At 43.1% G+C, this 20,223-nt stretch overlaps 2 protein-coding genes across 3 annotated transcripts in view; one reads left to right on the top strand and one right to left on the bottom strand.

The window, feature by feature from the left end:
• The first annotated feature begins 10,701 nt into the window (after positions 1-10,701).
• Positions 10,702-17,600, top strand: LOC135522121 (G protein-coupled receptor 137Ba-like). The gene is made up of 7 exons (XM_064948106.1): positions 10,702-11,425; positions 13,708-13,757; positions 13,865-14,087; positions 14,841-14,990; positions 15,211-15,339; positions 15,698-15,819; positions 16,591-17,600. The coding sequence occupies exons 1-7, from the start codon at positions 10,964-10,966 to the stop codon at positions 16,700-16,702; spliced, it is 1,248 nt and encodes a 415-aa protein (XP_064804178.1). The 5' UTR covers positions 10,702-10,963; the 3' UTR covers positions 16,703-17,600.
• A 448-nt stretch (positions 17,601-18,048) lies between these two features.
• Positions 18,049-20,223, bottom strand: part of LOC135522109 (ERO1-like protein beta) — a 38,639-nt gene continuing 36,464 nt past the window's right edge. For both annotated transcript variants that reach the window (XM_064948087.1, XM_064948094.1), the window contains exon 16: positions 18,049-20,210. In XM_064948087.1, the coding sequence (XP_064804159.1) occupies positions 20,150-20,210 (61 nt within the window). In that variant the 3' untranslated portion in view covers positions 18,049-20,149. The remainder of the gene's footprint in view (positions 20,211-20,223) is intronic.

The following is a 20,223-nucleotide window of genomic DNA, read 5'->3' on the forward strand; positions in this document are numbered from 1 at the left end:
ATATGTTACAGTTTTTAATGTCCTGTTGGTAAGATAATCTTAAAAGTAGATCATCAATTTTATTTTCCAATGATTGCACGTTTGCAAGAAGAATGGAAGGATTTGGGAGTTTACTCGCTCGCATCCGAATTCTCAGAAGGATCCCCGATCTGCGCCCCCTTTTCCGGCGTATTTTCTTCACGCAAAAGGCGTGGATTTGGGCCTTTTCCAGTAAAAGCAGGATATCCTTCTCGTCGGACTCATTAAAGTAAAACGTTTCTTCCAGTCCATGGCGAGTAATCGCTTTTCTGATGTCTAGATGATCTTTTCGGACATAAGAGACGGTTGCAGCAACATTATGTACACAATAAGTAAAAAAAATAAGTTACACAAAATGCCCCAAAAAATAACAAAATTGCACAATTGTTTGGGAGAATGTAAAACGTCAGCCATGTTCTTCGGCATCATTTCACATTCAATGCTAGAGTTTTGGGTTCAATTCCCACCGGGGACCAGTAGAAACGGCTGTAAATTGCTCTGGATAAGAGCATCTACTAAAATATAAAAGGAATGAATAGACTATTTCAATTTACACGTAGAAAAAAATTGCATTTGCAAAGTATTTCAAGAAACTGGAAAACATATCAAGCAGGTATTTTCATATTCCACAAGTATTATCATATTAACTGTTTTGTACAGATAATTATCAGACTCAAGTTACAAATGCTGTTAAGCACTAACATACGCCTCTCGAGTGGCGCAGAGGACTAAAACTTTGCATCGCAGTGCTAGAGGCATCACTACAGATCTGGGTTCAATCCCGGACTGTGTCGCAGCTGGCCGTGACCGGGAGACCCATGAGGTGGTGTAGACTTGGCCCAGTGTCATCAAAGTTAGGGGATGGTTTGGCCGGCTGGGATGTCCTTGTCCCATCATGCTCTAGCAACTCCTTGTTGCGGCCAGACGCGTGCATGCTGACTTCGGTCGCCAGCTGTATTATATTTCCCCCGACACAGTGGTGCTTCTGGGTTAAGCGAGCAGTGTGTCAAGAAGAAATGCGGCTTGGCAGGTTGTGTTTCGGTGGACGCATGGCTCTCGACCTTCCCATGTCCGTACGGGAGTTGCAGTAGTAAAAATAATACATTTAGTATACATTTTTTTCAGAAAAGTAGTACACTGTGCCTTTACTAGTCCATTTTTTTCTGCATTGGAGAGATTTGTGCCACTGACTTAATATAAGGGCACAAGGCAGATGGTTGAGCTCTGATATTTGTTATACCAAAAGGGGTAGGCAAAAGGCAGGTCGGGGACAGGCAAGAGTTCATAAACCAGGTCAGTCAAACAGTACCAGGGGATAGGCAGGCTCGAGGACAGGCAGAGTGGTCAGGCAGGTGGATTCGGCATCAGGGCAGGCAAGGTTCAAAACCAGGAGGGCTAGGAATAAACAGAGAATGAGAAAAATAGGAGCTAGGAGAAACGCCTGTTGACTTGGCAAAACAATACGAACTGGCACAGTGACAGGAAACACAGGGTTAAATACACTAGGGACAATCTCAAAGACAAGTGACACTTAGTCTGGCTTTAATTCCAGTTTGACTACAAATTAATTCTTGATATGCTGGATTCAAAACTCCATCTCAACCAAGATCTAAGGTAAAGAATAGTAGTGGCTCAGATGCAAATATCCAAGCACATCTTCTTTAAATGTTGATAGTTGGTTGCGTTGTCAAATACAATAAAGACTAAAGTTAAGCCTATCTTACAAATTAATGTAACAGTATTTATTTAACCTTAAAATTAGTAACACATCCATGGCCACATTTTGAGGTTATCGTTACTAAATGTCTTATGCAATCATAGAAAATGTGCAAGGTTGCAGGTCTGTGGAGTTCTTCACAATTGTTATAATAATCTGTGCGAACAGCACTACTCACTTGCACTATGTACTTTGAATGTTATCTCAACTGCAATCCAGGTCATTTGGTTGTGCAATAACACACAGTGATAACACGTTAAATTGTTGTATAAATACAAAATATTTGAAATTGTATTCCCATTTCAACATTGTTGTGTTTTTAAACGTTGAAAGCACAATAATAACACATTTAGATGAGAACTAAACCAAAAATCAGACATTGTTTTTCCATTGGAATGTGATTGTGCTTTTAGATGGTTGAAAGCAAACTCCTGTCTATGTTTTTGACTGGGTGATCGATCAACGTCATCGATCAACGTCTCAACCAAATACTACCTACGTTTCCACGTTGAAGTTGTGTGCCCAGTGAGTAGCACCTGAACAGTGTCGGCAGTCAATCTCTTTTGTGTTGACACAGCAGAGATCTTGAAGTCATCAGCCACTCCAGAAGGTGGCAGTAGCGTGGTTTGGTACTGTCATGTCTGCTCCTCCCCTCCGGAGTACAACTTCGCCAGAGTACTAACCATTATTCTTGTGTCACGGCGCACTGCCTTACGTTAGTGTTGTGTTCTTGGTTTTGTTGTTTTATTAAAACATTTCACCTGCACCTGCTTCAATTCACCGCCCCGTCATTACAGTTAGCAAGCTGTTCTAAAAGCATTTAGTGCTACATTGTGCTGCACTGACCACCCCATTTGTTTCATATGAAGTGTGTGTGACTGCCTTGCTCAGTAATCGCTAAGTAACTAATAAGATGGGTTTAATAATGTACATTAACAAAAAATCCTTCTTCCAGCACAAAACTCCATAGCTAGATGTCTTTCTCTCGAGAAAAATATGCATTATGCAGCTTTATTGTTTAAGAACAATTAGATTAGGCCGGGGAAAAATGCCCTGGTCTTTCCTTTTCAATTGTCACTTGTCAGCTCACCCACATAAATGCTCGAGCTCTCTGATTGGCTCAAAGTCAAGTTGTTGGCCACTGCCAATTCTACAAGTAGGAACGGTAGGTTCGTCGGTACCAGGTCAGTACACAGCAAGTATTCCATTGTTCTAGCAAGAGAAGGAACAGCTTCTTACCGTAATAAGTACCTATCGGCAGGGCCGGCATTATGGGTGGGCCTTAGGGGTCTGGCCCGTCTTACCTTACCTCATTGCTGTCCTAATAAAATATTTTACTTTAGATCATTTATTTGACCGAGCTGTGCGCCAACAGAAAGACACATCCATCTCAGACAAAGTATCCGAGCGAGCAAAACAGCGACCCTTTGTCTCAGTATGGGTATGCCCATGTATCTGATGCTGTCTGGAAATAAAAATAGTATGACATGCAAATGTATTTGTTTATTTGGATCTCCATTAGACAAACATTCTATACTTTATTGTCCAGACAGCATCAGATACATGGGCTACACATAGTAAGACAGAGGTTTGCTGTTTCGCTCACTGGGATGCTTTTCTCCGGTGAGATTTTTTCGGTCCAGAGAGGACGTGAATAAAAAAAAAAAATTTAATCCCTCATTATGTTGAGATCACAATTTATTTAGTTGTTTTGTCAAAATCAGGATATCATCAAAGTACCTCACATCATCCATTCATTTGTTCAGATGCACGATAACCACATCATCAAGGAGCCCTGTGGCTGCTTTGATTGTAATGTGCTCGTGGGGTATTTAAGGCCTGACTAATGCCTGACAGGCAGCTCTATCTCCCAGGCTGCGTGCCGCCCCTAATACCACAGCCATGGCTAGTCTTGTGAACTAGCTAGTTAGCTAGGTAGTCTTGTTAGCTAGCTAGCTAGCAAGCTAGCTTGCTATCTCTGCTGGTTGTTAGCTTGCATAACTGATATGTGTATAATTCAGAAAGTATTCAGACACCTTGACTTTTTCCACATTGTCACGTTACAGCCTTATTCTAAAATGGATTAAATACATTTTTACCCTCACCAATCTACACAAAATACCCCATAATGACAAAGAAAAAAACATTTTTTGTGAGAAAAAAAACAAATCAAATAACCTGAAATATCACATTAACATAATTATTCAGACCCTTTAATCAGTACTTTGTTGAAGCACCGTTGCAGCGATTACAGCCTCGAGTCTTCTTGAGTATGACGCTACAAGCTTGGCACAGCTGTATTTGGGGAGTTTCTCCCATTCTTCTCTACAGATCTGTGCCTCGTCACAATCCTGTCTCGGAGCTCTATGGAGAATTCTTTCAACCTCAGCGCTTGGTTTTTGTTTTGACATGCACTGTGGGATCAGCTGTGGGACCTTATATAGACAGGTGTGTGGCTTTCCAAATACTTTTCTGTCAATTGAATTTACCACAGGTGGTCTCCAAACAAGTTGTAGAAATATCTTAAGGATGATCAATGGAAACAGGATGCACCTGAGCTCAATTTAGTAGTTAATAGTTATGTAAATAGGGTATTTATGTTTTAGTTTTGTATTAATTAGCAAAAATGTCGAAAAAAACTGTTTTCGCTTTGTCATTATGGGATATTGTGTGTAGATTGATGAGAGAAAAAAAAAATTCATCAATTTTAGTATACGACTGTGACATAACAAAATATAGGAAAAGGGAAGGGGTCTGAATACTTTCCGAATGCACTGTAGGTAGGTAAATGGTGGTTTCTTTCCTTCTCCCTCTCTGGCGGTGGCGCAAATGATGAATACTGTAGGCTTGTGTGCAGAGGCCCGTCGATCTGTTGGACCAAATCCGACGTAACAAGAACAGCCACAGACAAAAAACTCTACGAGGGGTTACTAGAAACGGCTGTCCCTCAAAACAGTTTGTTATGGGCTTGGGGCCCATGTACGACACACTTGAACTCGTCCTGCAGTCTGAGTGCTTAGCTTACAGAATTGGACCACCTCTATCGTGTATGCAGACAAACTGATCCATGAACCTTATCACCCCAATGAGATCTAGGATCCAAATTCACTGCGTGTCTGCCTTGAAGTTCATAAAACTCCACAAACCCCCTCTTGCACAGTGGAATTCAGAACGATATGTGACCACATGGTTCCGGTGCTGTCCTTTCAGCACCATGATTCTGAGGGTGCTTACATCGCTTAAAATAACCCTCATCAAGTTCTGTTGCCTACGCCTAATAGTCCAAATCATCACTTATTATTATTATTATTATTATAAATAGAAGATTGTCTGTTTTCACAATGGTGCTGGTTTAGTAAATTAAGAATAAAGCTGAATCAATGTTTCACAAGATCACATAATGATTAATTCATATATTACATAATATAATATAATAGCATACAGTATACTGTAGCATAGAGTTCAGGTGGCACTTCGCGCTTCAGCAAACAAAGGTAAAGGAGTGGTGCTCAACATCAAGGACAAAAATCATAAGAATGGTTTACAAAGAAAATCATCCAAAAAGACTAATTCGAGGTAAAAAGGAGTTGCAACACTCAACAAAAAAGGCAGAAATTGATATCTTATTGCTCACTTTAATCCATTGTACAGGATGTGGACAGGGGACTGATGTTTCGACATCAGGCTGATGTCTTCCTCAGTGACCTGACTATTGCACTTAAATCTTATTTATAGCCTAGTGGCTCATTGAGACACAACAATATTAAAAAATCATAACGATAATATATTTCAAGGTAAATGGCAAATTATAGTGCATAATAAAAAGAGAAGAAAATTAATCAATCAAATATATTTATAAAGCCCTTTTTACATCAGCAGATGACACAAAGTGCTTATACAGAAAGCCTAAACCCCTAAAACCCCAGCCTAAAACCCCAAACAGCAAACAATGCAGGAAGAACCATAGAGAGAAACCAGGCTCTGAGGGATGGCCAGTTCTCTTCTGGCTGAGCCGGGTGGAGATTATAAGAGTACATGGCCATTAAGGTCAAATCGTTCTTCAAGATGTTCAAATGTTCATAGATGACCAGCAGAGTTAAATAATAATGACACGGGTTGTAGAGAGTGTTTCGGTAATCAAGTGGCCATGTCAAAAAATACCTAGACACAATCCAGAGACACAGAAAATACTGTAGCGTAGTAGGCTTATAATACAGTTGAAGTCTGAAGTTCTTGTTAACAAACTATAGTTTTGGCAAGTGGGTTAAGACATCTACTTTGTGCATGACAAGTCATTTTTCCAACAATTCCAAAAAAAGCCAGACTACGGTTTGCAACTGCACATGTGGACAAAGGTTGTACTTTTTGGAGTAATGTCCTCTGGTCTGATGAAACAAAAATAGAACTGTTTGGCCATAATGACCATGGTTATGTTTGGAGGAAAAAAATGGGAGGCTTGCAAGCCGAAGAACACCATCCCAACCATGAAACATACAGGGGTGGCAGCATCATGTTGTGGGGGTGCTTTGCTGCAGAAGGGACTGGTGCACTTCACAAAATAGATGGCATAATGAGGAGGAAAATTGTGGATATATTGAAGCAATATCTCAAGGCATCAGTCAGGAAGTTGAAGCTTGGTCACAAATGGGTCTTCCAAATGGACAATGACCCCAAGCATACTTCCAAAGTTGTGGCAAAATGGCTTAAGGACAACAAAGTCAAGGTATTGGAGTGGCCATCACAAAGCCCTGGCATCAATCCCATAGAAAATGTGTGGGCAGAACTGAAAAACCATGAGCAAAGCATGTGCAAGCAAGGAGGCCTACAGACCTGACTCAGTTACAGCAGCTCTGTCAGGAGGAATAGGACAAAATTCACCCAACTTATTGTGAAAGGTTGTGGAAGGCTACCCGAAAAGTTTGACCCAAGTCAAACAATTTAAAGGCAACGCTACCAAATACTAATTGAGTGTATGTAAACTTCTGACCCACTGGGAATGTTGTGATCTATGTTACTCTTTATCACATTCTTAAAATGAAGTGGTGATCCTAACTGTATGTTATAACAAAAGCACATCCTCAGTCATTTCTTATCTGAAGCTGAAAAGTCCAAAAAATTATCATCATGCGGCCAATGCTCAATAGTGCCACGAGGCAGGATATACACTGAGTGTACAAAATATTGGGTTTGTTGGGGCATGGACTCGACACAGTGTCAAAAACATTCCACAGGGATGCTGGCCCATGTTGACTCCAATGCTTCCTACAATTGTGTCAAGTTTTCTGGATCTCCTTTGGGTGGTGGACAATTCTTGATACACAAGGGAAACTGTTGAGTGTGAAAAACCCGGCAGCGTTTTAGTTCTTGACACACTTAATTTTGCTATTATGTGTTTTTTTTCACGTTATTTGTAACTTATTTTGTACATAATGTTTCTGCAACCGTATCTTACGGCAAAAAGAGCTTTCTGGATATCAGGACAGCGATCACTCACCTCGGATTAGGCAAAGATTTTTTCTACAACAAAGACGACGCACAACACATTCTCCAAACACGCTATTTGCAAGAGGAAGCGATGCAGGTACAGAGGTCAAAGAGCCAGATGCCTGGTCAGGAACCGGAGAAGGCGGCTGGGAAAGCTGCCATTACCGTCAATACTACTCGCCAAAGTGCAGTCATTGGACAATAAATTTGACGAGGTACGATTACGAATATCCTACCAACGGGACATCAAAAACTGTAATATCCTATGTTTCACGGAATTGTGGCTGAATGACGAAATGGATATTCAGCTAGCGGGATATACGCTGCACTGGCAAGATGGAACATCACACGGGGGTCTGTGCATATTTGTAAACAACAGCTGGTGCACAAAATCTAATGAAGTCTCTAGATTTTGCTCGCCTGAAGTAGAGTATATTGTGATAAATTGCAGGCCACACTACTTGCCTTGAGAGTTTTCAGCTATACTTTTCGTGGCTGTTAAGTTACCACCACAGACAGATGTTGGCACTAAGACCGCACTCAGTCAGCTGTATAAGGAAATAAGCAAACAGGAAACCACTCACCTAGTGGCCGGAGACTTTAATGCAGGGAAACTTAAATCAGTTCTACCAAATTTCTATCAACATGTTAAATGTGCAACCAGAGGGAAAACAATTATAGATCACCTATACTCCACACACAGAGACGCGTACAAAGCTCTCCCTCACCCTCCATTTGGTAAATCCGACCACAACTCTATCCTCCTGCCACTTTCAAGGCGCGGGACTCTAACCCGGAAGCTTACAAGAAATCCTGCTATGCCCTGCGACGAACCATCAAACAGGCAAAGTGTCAATACAGGGCTAAGATTGAATCACACTACACCGGCTCCGACGCTCGTCTTATGTGGCAGGGCTTGCAAACTATTACAGACTACAATGGGAAGCACAGCTGCGAGCTGCCCAGTGACACGAGCCTACCAGATGAGCGAAATCACTTCTATGCTCGCTTTGAGGCAAGCAACACTGAGGCATGCATGAGAGAATCAGCTGTTCCGGACGACTGTGTGATCACGCTCTCCGTAGCCAACGTGAGTAAGACCTTTAAACAGGTCAACATACACAAGGCTGCGGGGCCAGACGGAATACCAGGACGTGTGCTCCGGGCATGTGCTGAACAACTGGCAGGTGTCTTCACTGACATTTTCAACATGTCCCTGATTGAGTCTGTAATACCAACATGTTTCAAGCAGACCACCATATTCCCTGTGCCCAAGAACACAAAGGCAACCTGCCTAAATGACTATAGACCCGTAGCACTCACGTCCGTAGCCATGAAGTGCTTTGAAAGGTTTGTAATGGCTCACATCAACACCATTATCGCAGAAACCCAAGACCCACTCCAATTTGCATACCGCCCAAACAGATCCACAGATGATGCCATCTCTATTGCACTCCACACTGCCCTTTCCCACCTGGACAAAAGGAACACTTATGTGAGAATGCTATTCATTGACTACAGCTCAGCGTTCAATACTATAGTACCCTCAAAGCTCATCACTAAGCTAAGGATCCTGGGATTAAACACCTCCCTCTGCAACTGGTCTTCCTGACGGGCCGCCCCCAGGTGGTGAGCGTAGGTAACAACACATCTGCCACGCTGATCCTCAACACTGGAGCGCCACAGGGGTGCATGCTCAGTCCCCTCCTGTACTCCCTGTTCACCCACAATTGCATGGCCAGGCACAACTCCAACACCATCATTAAGTTTGCAGACGACACAACAGTGGTAGGCCTGATCACAGACAACGATGAGACAGCCTATTATAAGGAGGAGGTCAGAGACCTGGCCATGGGGTGCCAGAATAACAACCTATCCCTCAACGTAACCAAGACTAAGGAGATAATTGTGGACTGCAGGAAAAGCACGCCCCCACTGAGCACGCCTCCATTCTCATCGACAGGGCTGTAGTGGAGCAGGTTGAGAGCTTCAAGTTCCTTGGTGTCCACATCAACAACAAACTAGAATGGTCCAAACACACCAAGACAGTCGTGAAGAGGGCACGACAATGCCTATTCCCCCTCAGGAAACTAGAAAAATTTGGCATGGGTCCTGAGATCCTCAAAAGGTTCTACAGCTGCAACATCGAGAGCATCCTGACTGGTTGCATGACTGCCTGTTACGGCAATTGCTCGGCCTCTGACCGCAAGGCACTACAGAGTATAGTGCGTATGGCCCAGTACATCACTGGGGCTAAGCTGCCTGCCATCCAGGACCTCTATACCAGGCGGTGTCAGAGGAAGGCGCTAAAAATGGTCAAAGACCCCAGCCATAGACTGTTCTCTCTACTACTGCGTGGCAAGCGGTACCGGAGTGCCAAGGACAAAAAGGCTTCTCAACAGTTTTTACCCCCAAGCCATAAGACTCCTGAACAGATAATCAAATGGCTCCCCGGACTATTTGCATTTTGTGACCCCCCCCAAACCCTCTTTTTACGTTGCTGCTACTCTCTGTTAATCATATATGCATAGTCACTCTAACTATACATTCATGTACATACTACCTCAATTGGGCTGACCAACCAGTGCTCCCGCACGTTGGCTAACTGGGCTATCTACATTGTGTCCCGCCACCCGCCAACCCCTCTTTTACGCTACTGCTACTCTCTGTTCATCATACTTGCATAGTCACTTTAACCATATCTACATGTACATACTACCTCAATCAGCCTGACAAGCCGGTGTCTGTATGTAGCCTCACTACTTTTATAGCCTCGCTACTGTATATAGCCTGTCTTTTTACTGTTGTTTTATTTATTTACCTATTGTTCACCTAACACCTTTTTGTGCACTATTGTTTAGAGCCTGTAAGTAAGCATTTCACTGTAGCTTTCCCCTACCTGTTGTATTCGGCGCACGTGACAAATAAACTTTGATTTGATTTGTCTCGAGGCTTAAACATCCTTCTTTAACCAGTCTCCTCCCCTTCATCGATACTGATTGAAGTAGATCTAACAGGTGATATCAATAAGGAATCATATCATAGCTTTCACCTGGATTCACCTGGTCAGTCTATGTCATGTTTTGTACACTCGGTGTATAATAGAATTGTGCTATATTTGTGGACAAAATTCTTACACAACCAAATGGTTAACTGACATATTCTAAAGCACCCACCATCACTGATACATCCATTACACAACCTTCAGTGTGGATGGAGGAAATAAGAAATTAGGAGGGGGAAATGGGGGAGGGGCGACAGAAAGACAGTTGGCAGAGACTGCATGATGATGCTGTCTATGACGAAAGAGGGGGATGGGAGCAGATGACAGGTCCCTCCAGCACGTAGTCTAAGGTACAGTCAGTGCACCTATCCCTCGCTCCCTCCCACCTCTCTCTCACACTCTCTTTTTCTCGATCCATCTGTACCCTCCCTCCATCCTCTTCAAATGCATCACAGCCTCCTGCCGAGCCCTCGGCCACTGAAACGCTCCGAGCCACGGTCATGTGACATCAGCCTCCAACCACTCTCCAAGGAGCACCGGCAAAAAGAGGGGAGTGTCTCTTTTCCCCCTCTCCTCCCTCCTTTGTCTCCCTCCCTCTCACTGAGTCAGACAGCAGGATTGTGTGTCTGAAGCAAAGGCTCCATGGAGGGGAGATATCGTCTCTACCAGCGATACATTGCCTGAGAGAGACAGAAGAAAAAAGGATTCCCTTCTTTCTCTCCCTCGTTGAGGAACAGAGGATGAATGGAGAAGCGATGGACATGTCCCTGGAGTCATCATCCCCGGTGGTGGAGCAAGGCACCGTCGGGGGGGTGTCAGCGGCACCAGAACCAGCATCCACAGCAGCAGCAGCCGGTAACGGCTCCCTGCCTCCTCCGCCCACCATGGCCCCGGCCATCCCGCCCTACGTCAAGCTTGGCCTCACCGTGGCCTACACTGTCTTCTACTCCCTCCTCTTTGCCTTCATCTATGCCCAGCTGTGGCTGGTGCTCCGATACAGACACAAGCGCTTCAGCTACCAGACGGCATTCCTCTTCCTGTGTCTGCTGTGGGCCGCGCTGCGCGCCCTCCTCTTCTCCTTCTACTTCCGCGACTGCGTCACGGCAAACGCGCTGGGTCCCTTCACCTTCTGGCTGCTCTACTGCTTCCCCGTCTGCCTGCAGTTCTTCACGCTAAGCCTCATGAACCTCTACTGCGCCCAGGTGAGGGTGGGCTCCCAAGGGCCACATTGAGGGAATGGGGGGTCTCAGGGGGCCACAAGGCCCAATCTGCCCTTTTTTTCAGTCTCAGTGTCTAGGTAGTAGTTCAGAGTATTAATATGAATATACATTGATGTGTGAGTGTTGTGTATACAGAATAGCTGTGGACTGGTATTTCTGATTTTGCTGAAATGGTGGCATTCCCAATAAGGGGGATATACAATCCTATGGGGAAAGCTCCCCTAGAAGATGTAAGTGGTAGGAGGCAGTGGGGTGGAGGGGGCATCTCAAGAAAAAGACAGGAGGGTAAAGGTATGAAGGCCCGGCAAAGGAAGATTAGTAACATTTTCCTTATTTAATAGCTTAGCACAGCCACCTCATTTTGCAATGTGCACACAGCATTTAGCAATTATATATTCATACAACTAGTTATTTACAATATATCATAGCGGGCGTCGTGGTGAGGTGTGGGCAGTACGGGTCAGACAAGAAGTCATGCTGCTTTTAGATACACTGAACAAAAATATAAACGCAACATGCAACAATTTGAAAGATTTGACTGAGTTACAGTTCATTTAAGGAAATCAGTCAAATGAAATAAATTCAGTGGGCCCTAATCTATGGATTTCACATGACTGGGAGTATATATATATCTGTTGGTCACAAATTCTTTAAAAAGTAGGGACGTGGATGAGAAAACCAGTCTAGTATGACCTCATGCAGTGCGACACATCTTCTTCACATAGTTGATCAGGCTGTTTGTGGCCTGTGGATATTGCCCCACTCCTCTTTGATGGCTGTGCAAAGTTGCTGGATATTGGCGGGAACTGGAAACGCTGTCGTATATGTCAGTCCAGAGCATCCCAAACATGCTCAATGGGTGACATGTCTGGTGAGTATGCAGGCCAAGGAAGAACTGGGGTCATTTTCAGCTTTCAGGAATTGTGTACAGATCCTTGCGACATGGGGCCTTCCATGCATTGTCATGATCGAGGCGGATGAATGGCACGACAATGGGCCTCAGGATCTCGTCAGTGGCCTCAGGATCTCGTCTGTGCATTCAAATTGACATGCAATTGTGTTCGTTGTATGTAGCATATGCCTGCCCATACCATAACCCCACTGCCACCATAGGGCACTCTGTTCACAACTTTGACATCAGCAAACCATTCGCCCACGAGACGTCTGCCATCTGCACGGTACAGTTGAAACCAGGATTGATCCATGAAGAGCACGTGGTCTTCATGGACGTTACACGTGGTCTGCGGTTGTGAGGCAGATTGGATGTGCGGCCAAATTCTCTAAAACGACATTGGAGGCGACTTATGGTATTATTCAATTCTCTGGCAACAGCTCAGGTGGACATTCCTACAGTCAGCATGCCAACCGCACACTGTGTTGTTTGACAAAACTGCATATTTTAGAGTGCTCTTTTTATTGTCGACAGCACAAGGTGCACAAGTGTGATTATCATGCTGTTTAATCATCTTCTTGATATGCCACACCTGTCAGGTGGATGGATTATCCTGGCAGAGGAGAAATGCTCACTAACATGGAGTAAGCAAATTTGTACACAAAATTTGAGAGAAAAATGCTTTTCGTGCTAAAGATTTCTGGTATCTTTTATTTCAGCTCATAAAACATGGGACCAACACTTAACATGTTGTGTTTATATTTTTGTTCAGTACAGATGATGAATCATCATCAGAGGCACGTAATTAAATTAGATTTTTTTTCACATCAGCAGTTGTCACAAAGTGCTTTACAGTTACCCGGCTTAGACCCTAAAGAGCAAGCAAAGCAGAAGCGAAAGCACAGGGCAGGAAAGACGCTCTAGGAGAAAGGAAACCTAAAGAGGAACACGGCTCAAAAGGGGTGGCCCACAATAGAGACTTACACAGCCGTTGTCTGCAGACGCCAGCAATCACACACTTGCTTGACATCCTCATGCCCACTGCTCTGTATAGAGAGCAATAATACATCTATTGGCAGCATTTGTCTCCCTTCACACATTACTATTAAAAGATAATACAGTAGGGCCTCGCTTGTCTGATGTTAACATCACGTCATGGTTTTAACTGATAAGAGGTTTGTCTACATGGCGAAAAAGGGGTCCAATTTGTTTGTATTTCTTCGGGATCCCTTCAAATGTATCTAATCTGGAGACAGAATTCATTCATGAACTGGTTCTTCAGCTGAGCGGCCACATTGTTGATTGTTTGGACATTTTCCCCCAAGAAAACAACAACAAAGTGTAACTTGCTTTCTGATGTCACCCAAAACAGGTTTACTTCAAGGCAAAGTCCAAGTATACCCCAGAGCTCCTTAAATACAAGTAAGTAGACTGGGTTTACCCCTCTCTTCCTGTCCACATACAGGACCCTCACATATTTCAAAGGCTGTAACTAGGGCCCAGAGATTTCCGTATCTTTCCTTCCATAGGCTCCCCCTCTATCTGGTCTTCTTGGCGGTCAGTTTTCTCTTCCTGGTGGTCAACCTGGCCTGTGCCCTGCTGGTTAAGATGACCGCCACCGAGGTCAAGACCATTGTCCTGGTCAGAGTCACCATCAACGATACGCTCTTCGTGCTCTGTGCCATCTCGCTGTCCGTCTGCCTTTACAAGGTGGCTAAGATGTCCCTGGCCAGCATATACCTCGAGTCCAAGGTAGGACCTCAGAACTTGTAGATCAGGGGCTGTATGTATCAACCATCTCAGAGTAGGATTGCTGAACGAGGATCAGGTCTTGCCTGTCCATGCGATCCTAAATCAGCACTCCTTCTCTGAGACAATTGATACATACAGCCCCAGACGTCCATTAAGATTGACTAAGTCTGCTTCATGCTTTTCTGAAAGTAGGACACAAAGTTTTCTATTTTATTTAAAGTCTTTGTATATATTTTGGAGGTGGGAAAATGTGTGAACTCGGTAGCACTAAATGGTGAACCCTCGTAAATACTAATGCTGATTGGTATCACGTTTCAGGGAAGACCCAGATGCAGACAGTGTCGAAGTAACAAAGGTTTATTACTAGAACAGAGGGCAGGCAAAACGACAGGTCAAGGGCAGGCAGAGGTCGGTATTCCAGATCAGAGTGCAAACCGTACAGAACGGCAGGCAGAGGTCAATAATCCAGTGAGATGTGACAAGGTACAGAATTGCAGGCAGGCTCAGGGTCAGGGCAGGCAGAATGGTCAAAACCGGGGGAAACTAGAAACAGACAGGAGCGAGGAAATACGCTGGTAGGCTTGACAAACAAAACGAACTGGTAACAGACAAAGAACATAGGTATAAATACACTGGGGATAATGGGGAAGATGGGTGACACCCAGAGGTGGGTGGAGACAAGCACAAAGACAGGTGAAACAGATCAGGGTGTGACAGATAATAGTTCATGACCTCCCTCACCATTGGTTGCAGGGAACGTCGGTGTGTCAGGTGACATTGATTGGCGTCCTGGTGGTTCTGCTGTACGCATCACGGGCCTGCTACAACCTGGTGGTGCTGGCTCTGACCGACATTGAGACCATCAACTCGTTCGACTATGACTGGTACAACGTGTCTGACCAGGTAAGGATGACACGCTATCCCAGACACAGAATTAGGGAGAGAAGAGAGTGAGAGAGAGAGAGAGAAAGAAAAGAGAAAGTGACAGACAGACACATACACAGTATGTGGGACAAAAGTCAAATACATTTCGCCAGACAAAACACAGCCTAACACCAACGATCCACAAATGAGGATCATCTGGAGGGATAAACACACAAATGCACACTCTCTCTCTGTGTAGGCTGACTTGAGGTCCACTCTGGGGGACGCTGGTTACATCGTGTTCGGGGTGATCCTCTTTGTCTGGGAACTGCTGCCAACCTCCCTGGTGGTTTTCTTCTTCAGGGTCCGCAGGCTGCCACAGGACAGGGTGAGTGTGTGCTCCGGTGACAAGGAGGAGCAGCTTGGAAATGTTTGAATGATTTGTAAAAACGCTTTCATTTAACCAGCCCGCTGTTTACCAGCTAGTTAGTAGTTTCAACAGTAAATACCTAATAATTGCATTGCACTTACACTTCGGTTTCATTGAAGCTAGCATCACTATTTAAGCTAATACCATTTGTCGCCAGTTAGTTACCAATTGTGTTCAATTCTGAGATAAGTACCAGGAAGTGTCCGTTGCTACCACATAGTTTCTTCGTGAAAACACCAGGTAAGTACCAGCTTAAACTGGGCTCTTAAAGAGTTACCGATTTCTTTATCTTATTCGGTACGCTCTGTCTTTGCAGAGTGGATCAGGGATCCCAAACCACGTGCTCTCTTCCAGAGGTTACTTCTTTGACAACCCCCGTCGGTACGATAGCGACGATGACCTGGCGTGGAGCATCCCTCCTCAGAACAACTCAGCAAGGTACAGTAGTGTGAAGACGGGGATAGGTTACTTTCGAGTATGTTTTAGATTTAAAAGATATACTGAAAGATAACTACACTGAACCAAAATATAAACGCAACATGTAAAGGGTTGGTCTCATGTTTCATGAACTGAAATAAAAAAGATCCCAGAAATGTTCCATTTGCACCAAAACCTTATTTCTCTCAAATGTTGTACACAAATTTGTTTACATCCCTGTTAGTGAGCATTTCTCCTTTGCCAAGATAATCCATCCACTTGACAGGTGTGTCATATCAAGAAGCTTACTAAAGAGCATGATCATTACACAGGTGCACCTTTTGCTGGGAGAATTGAATGTTCATTTCTATACCATAAGCCACCTCTAATGTTGTTTTAGAGAATGAGGCAGTATGTTCAACAGGCCTCATAAATGCACACCGCGTGTGTGGCAGTTGGGGTTATGGTATGGGCAGGCATCAGCTACAGAAAACGAACACTATTGCATTTTATTGATGGCAATTTGAATGCACAAAAATGCTTTGAGATCCTGAGGTCCATTGTGAGGCCCATTGTTTCTTTTAAAAGTTATCAGTGACCAACAGATGCATATTTGTATTCCCAGTCATGTGAAATCCTTAGAGATTGGGGGTTAAGGAATTTATTTCAATTGACCGATTTCCTCATATGAACTGTAACTCAGTAAAATGTATGAAATTGTTGCATGTTGCATTTATATTTTTGTTCTGTATAATAATAGAAACTCAAAGATTTGTTTCTTTTGTGCCATAGCCTAGTTACAGACTGCTACGACTGGGGCAGCCGCAACAGCAGTTTCACTGTACAAATGGGGACGGACGAACAACGGTTGGCACCGGTGACGGGAGAGCTCCATCCATACTGAGACTTAACAAGTCCAGGGTCGGGGTCAATTCCATTTCAATTCATTCAAATTCAGAATTTTCCAAATTGAAAAGCAAAAAAAATGGTATTGACCCTAACTCTGAACCAGTCCACACTGCACTGTACAGCACCGCAATGCACTTTGTAAGCTTTGACACTTCTTGACAGCATCTGTATTTTGTCCATCATCAGCCACCATATTGCATTAGTCACTTAGTGATAGTTTTGGAACCACTGGTCTACATTATTTCACTCGGGGCCCCCCTTCCATCATTGGGGAACATCCCGTTAGCCGACATGGGCTAGTTGATCTGGACATTTCTGACAAGTTATAAAATAGCACTACGGTATTCAATGACTTACATGACAAGAGGAAAACTGATGATACACTACTCAAAATTGCGCCTTGTGCATTCTACTATAACAACTTTCAAAAGTAAGTTGAAAGCCAGACTAAGTTCCTTAAAAAAAATAAAAATCTACATCGACCACTCCACAGTTTGGGAACCAGCTAGACATTTTAGAAAGTCATCTAGAAAACCTGTGAAATAAACCCATATTATAAGCTAGCACTAAGTCATGCACAAACATATACATCAAGGTAGTTGACCTTAGACAATATCAATATACTAAAGCCTGTATAGAACAATGACACCAATAAACAAAATGTCATATCTATATCCACAGTAAATATGACTATGAACATACATTAATTTATTGGCGATGTGATGGTGAAAAAGATGGATTCTATATTTCTAACAGGAAGTTTTTAATGTAATGGAGAAAGTTTCACTGATCAGATGCTCTATTTATTTGTCTGCTTTTCTGTCTGTGGATGTATCGTGATCGGTATTGACACATAACCATGAATAAAAGGACATTTGGGGTGTGACACTCAATGTGAGGATATCCTACTGTTCTTGATTTAGTCACTAGATGAAACAGAATTGTACCCCAACATTGTCTACAATTTACTTTGATAGGAAAGGTCAGAACAAGTCCCAATAACAGAACCCTTTTCATGGTTTATTGGTAAAAATGACTTACAAATATTAAATTAAGCGTATGGAGCAGGTGTATTCAAATTTTACCTTACGAGGTCCAGAGCCTGCTGGTTTTCTATTCTACCTGAATTAATTGCACCCACTTAGTGTCCCAGGTCTAAAATCAGTCCCTGATTAAGGGGGAACAATGAAAAAACCCACAGTGGAACTGGTTTTGAGGTCCCAAGTTGAGTTTGAGGGGTGTATTTAGTATACCTTTCTGTTAAGGTGAGGTCAAATAGTATTGTTCTGAAAGTGTTAGTACATAATGGATCATGGTACAGATCTGAAAAAGATGCATAAAAAGTTTTGAATGACAACCAGAAATATTTATTCCTCTGTTCAAATAAATATAATCAAACAAGAATACACATCAATACAGGTGCAACTAATTATATAATCATACAGCTTTGAGAAAAGTTCTGTCATTTTCCTTTTACAAATAGTACAACTTTCTGGGTATTCTGAATATGTTACAAAGGCAGAGATAGGAAAAAGCAGAAGAGCGTGGAGATCATTGGAGAATTCCATCCAAGAAAGCTGGGTCAAGCTTTTTAAATTATTTTTTTCAAAACAATTTTTTTTAACTTTTAAGGCAGACAAGTGGATTGCACAGGACGTTCTGGTGTTTTAGAAAGCATGCGAGGCCCAGACAGACACACATGCTTTTCCTCTAAGATAAAATATTATCTTGTCTATTTCCTTCAATTTAAGCAAAGGAACAGCTTGTTCAATCTCCATAGCATTCACATTCACGGCGACATTAGCTTTGCTCTTTATGTTAGCATAAGCGTCAGCTAGCTAGCACTTGACTCAAATCCTACTTACTGGACCCCATGTCTACCTTTGTTTGATTGGATCGAGATTTTCTTTTACAAAAATGTGATACAAAGTACTACCCAGGTATTGTCTGGCTACCAATAGTTTGATCTTTACACATAAGGCGAACCTCACTTGCAACATTTTCTAACCAATGTTACCGAAGGGGTGATGATGCACAAACTAAAAACTTATATGGTGGAAAAACTCACATGTGCTTTGACATGATAGAAAAGAAAAAAGGCAACACAAAATCTTTGGTCCACATGGTGAAATACCTACTTCAGACAGAAATCAAACATGTATAGTGTGTGGAACGTTAGGGCTGTTTTCCTAAAGAAGTTAAACACGCTTCATGTTATGTTTCCTTGCCACGATACTAACGAGTATCGCCATACTGGTATCGTCCCAGCCTTGAAGGACATGACAGTATAAAAAGGTTGTGTGACGTTAAATGCCATTACGTGTATCCATTTTGAATTGATTTACATGGCAAGCTCACCAAGACACCCCAGTGAACTTGACCATCACGGGGGAACAAACCCCCACTGCTTGTTTCGAGTTGCTTCTTCTCACACCATTGGCTACATTCTCCATTATACTTTAACAGTACTCTTCTCCAACATGGCAGCTTCACAGCATGACAGCTTATTTAAGTGAACTATGAAACAAATACTGGCGTGGCTTTTCATTTCCATGGAAACAACTCTTACACATTTGGGATTGCCATCACCCTGGCTAGTCTCAACTTTCATAAAACCAATAAAATAAGAATAAAACACCAGGAACCGTTCTGCCACCAAATAGAATAGGTATGAGAAAAGTAATGTAAGCGTATCGTGGCAAACAGATACCCAATCTGTAAATTGTTATTTTTTTTCACATTTAAATGAGGCTTTATATAATATGATGCGCAGAAAGACTGGATTGCCAAATGGAGATGTTAAAACACCCCTTAAACAGCACAGTTAAATGCACAGACAAAAGCAAAAGCAGACATAGTCGCTCACATAGACGTTCTTTTAACCGATGCACTAACTCACACAGAGAAAAAGGTTACACCTCTAGAAAATAGGAAAAAGCAGCTGCGCTTATCAAGTTTATGCTCGTAAAAGTACGGAATGAATCCTAGTTCTCGTTATCCCTAGTTCTCGTTATCATTTAGCTGCAACTGGCGATCAACGACAAACAAGTATTCTCTCACACACACACACACACACACACACACACCTTCAATAACACACTCGCACAGACACACACACCCACACTCACTCAAGGATGGGTTTAGCTCACAACTAATATGCCTGACATAGTGAACACTTTCATCCACAAAAGTAGTAACAACGAAAGGAAACAGAGGTACAGATTTCTCAGACTTAGAGTGCCGTTGCTCTCTGGAAAGGAAGAGGAGAGAAGGAGAGTTGTACATAGAGGAAGAAGGAAGGAGGAGGGGATGGGGGTTCAGTGTCGATCCTGAAGTCCCTGAACTTGATCTTATTCTGGGGAGGAATAAGACTATTGCAGTTCCCTCTGGGTTGGCTCCACCTGGTGGCCGGGAGGTGGTAGTGCTGTTGGGGGGGGGGGTGTTACCTCTTCTCCTTCAGCAAGGCGCGGAAACTATGGAGCTGGTGGATGCTTGTGGAGAGCCTAGTGGGAGAAA

The sequence above is a fragment of the Oncorhynchus masou genome, chromosome 4, assembly GCF_036934945.1.
Source record: "Oncorhynchus masou masou isolate Uvic2021 chromosome 4, UVic_Omas_1.1, whole genome shotgun sequence".
Lineage (NCBI taxonomy): Eukaryota > Metazoa > Chordata > Actinopteri > Salmoniformes > Salmonidae > Oncorhynchus > Oncorhynchus masou.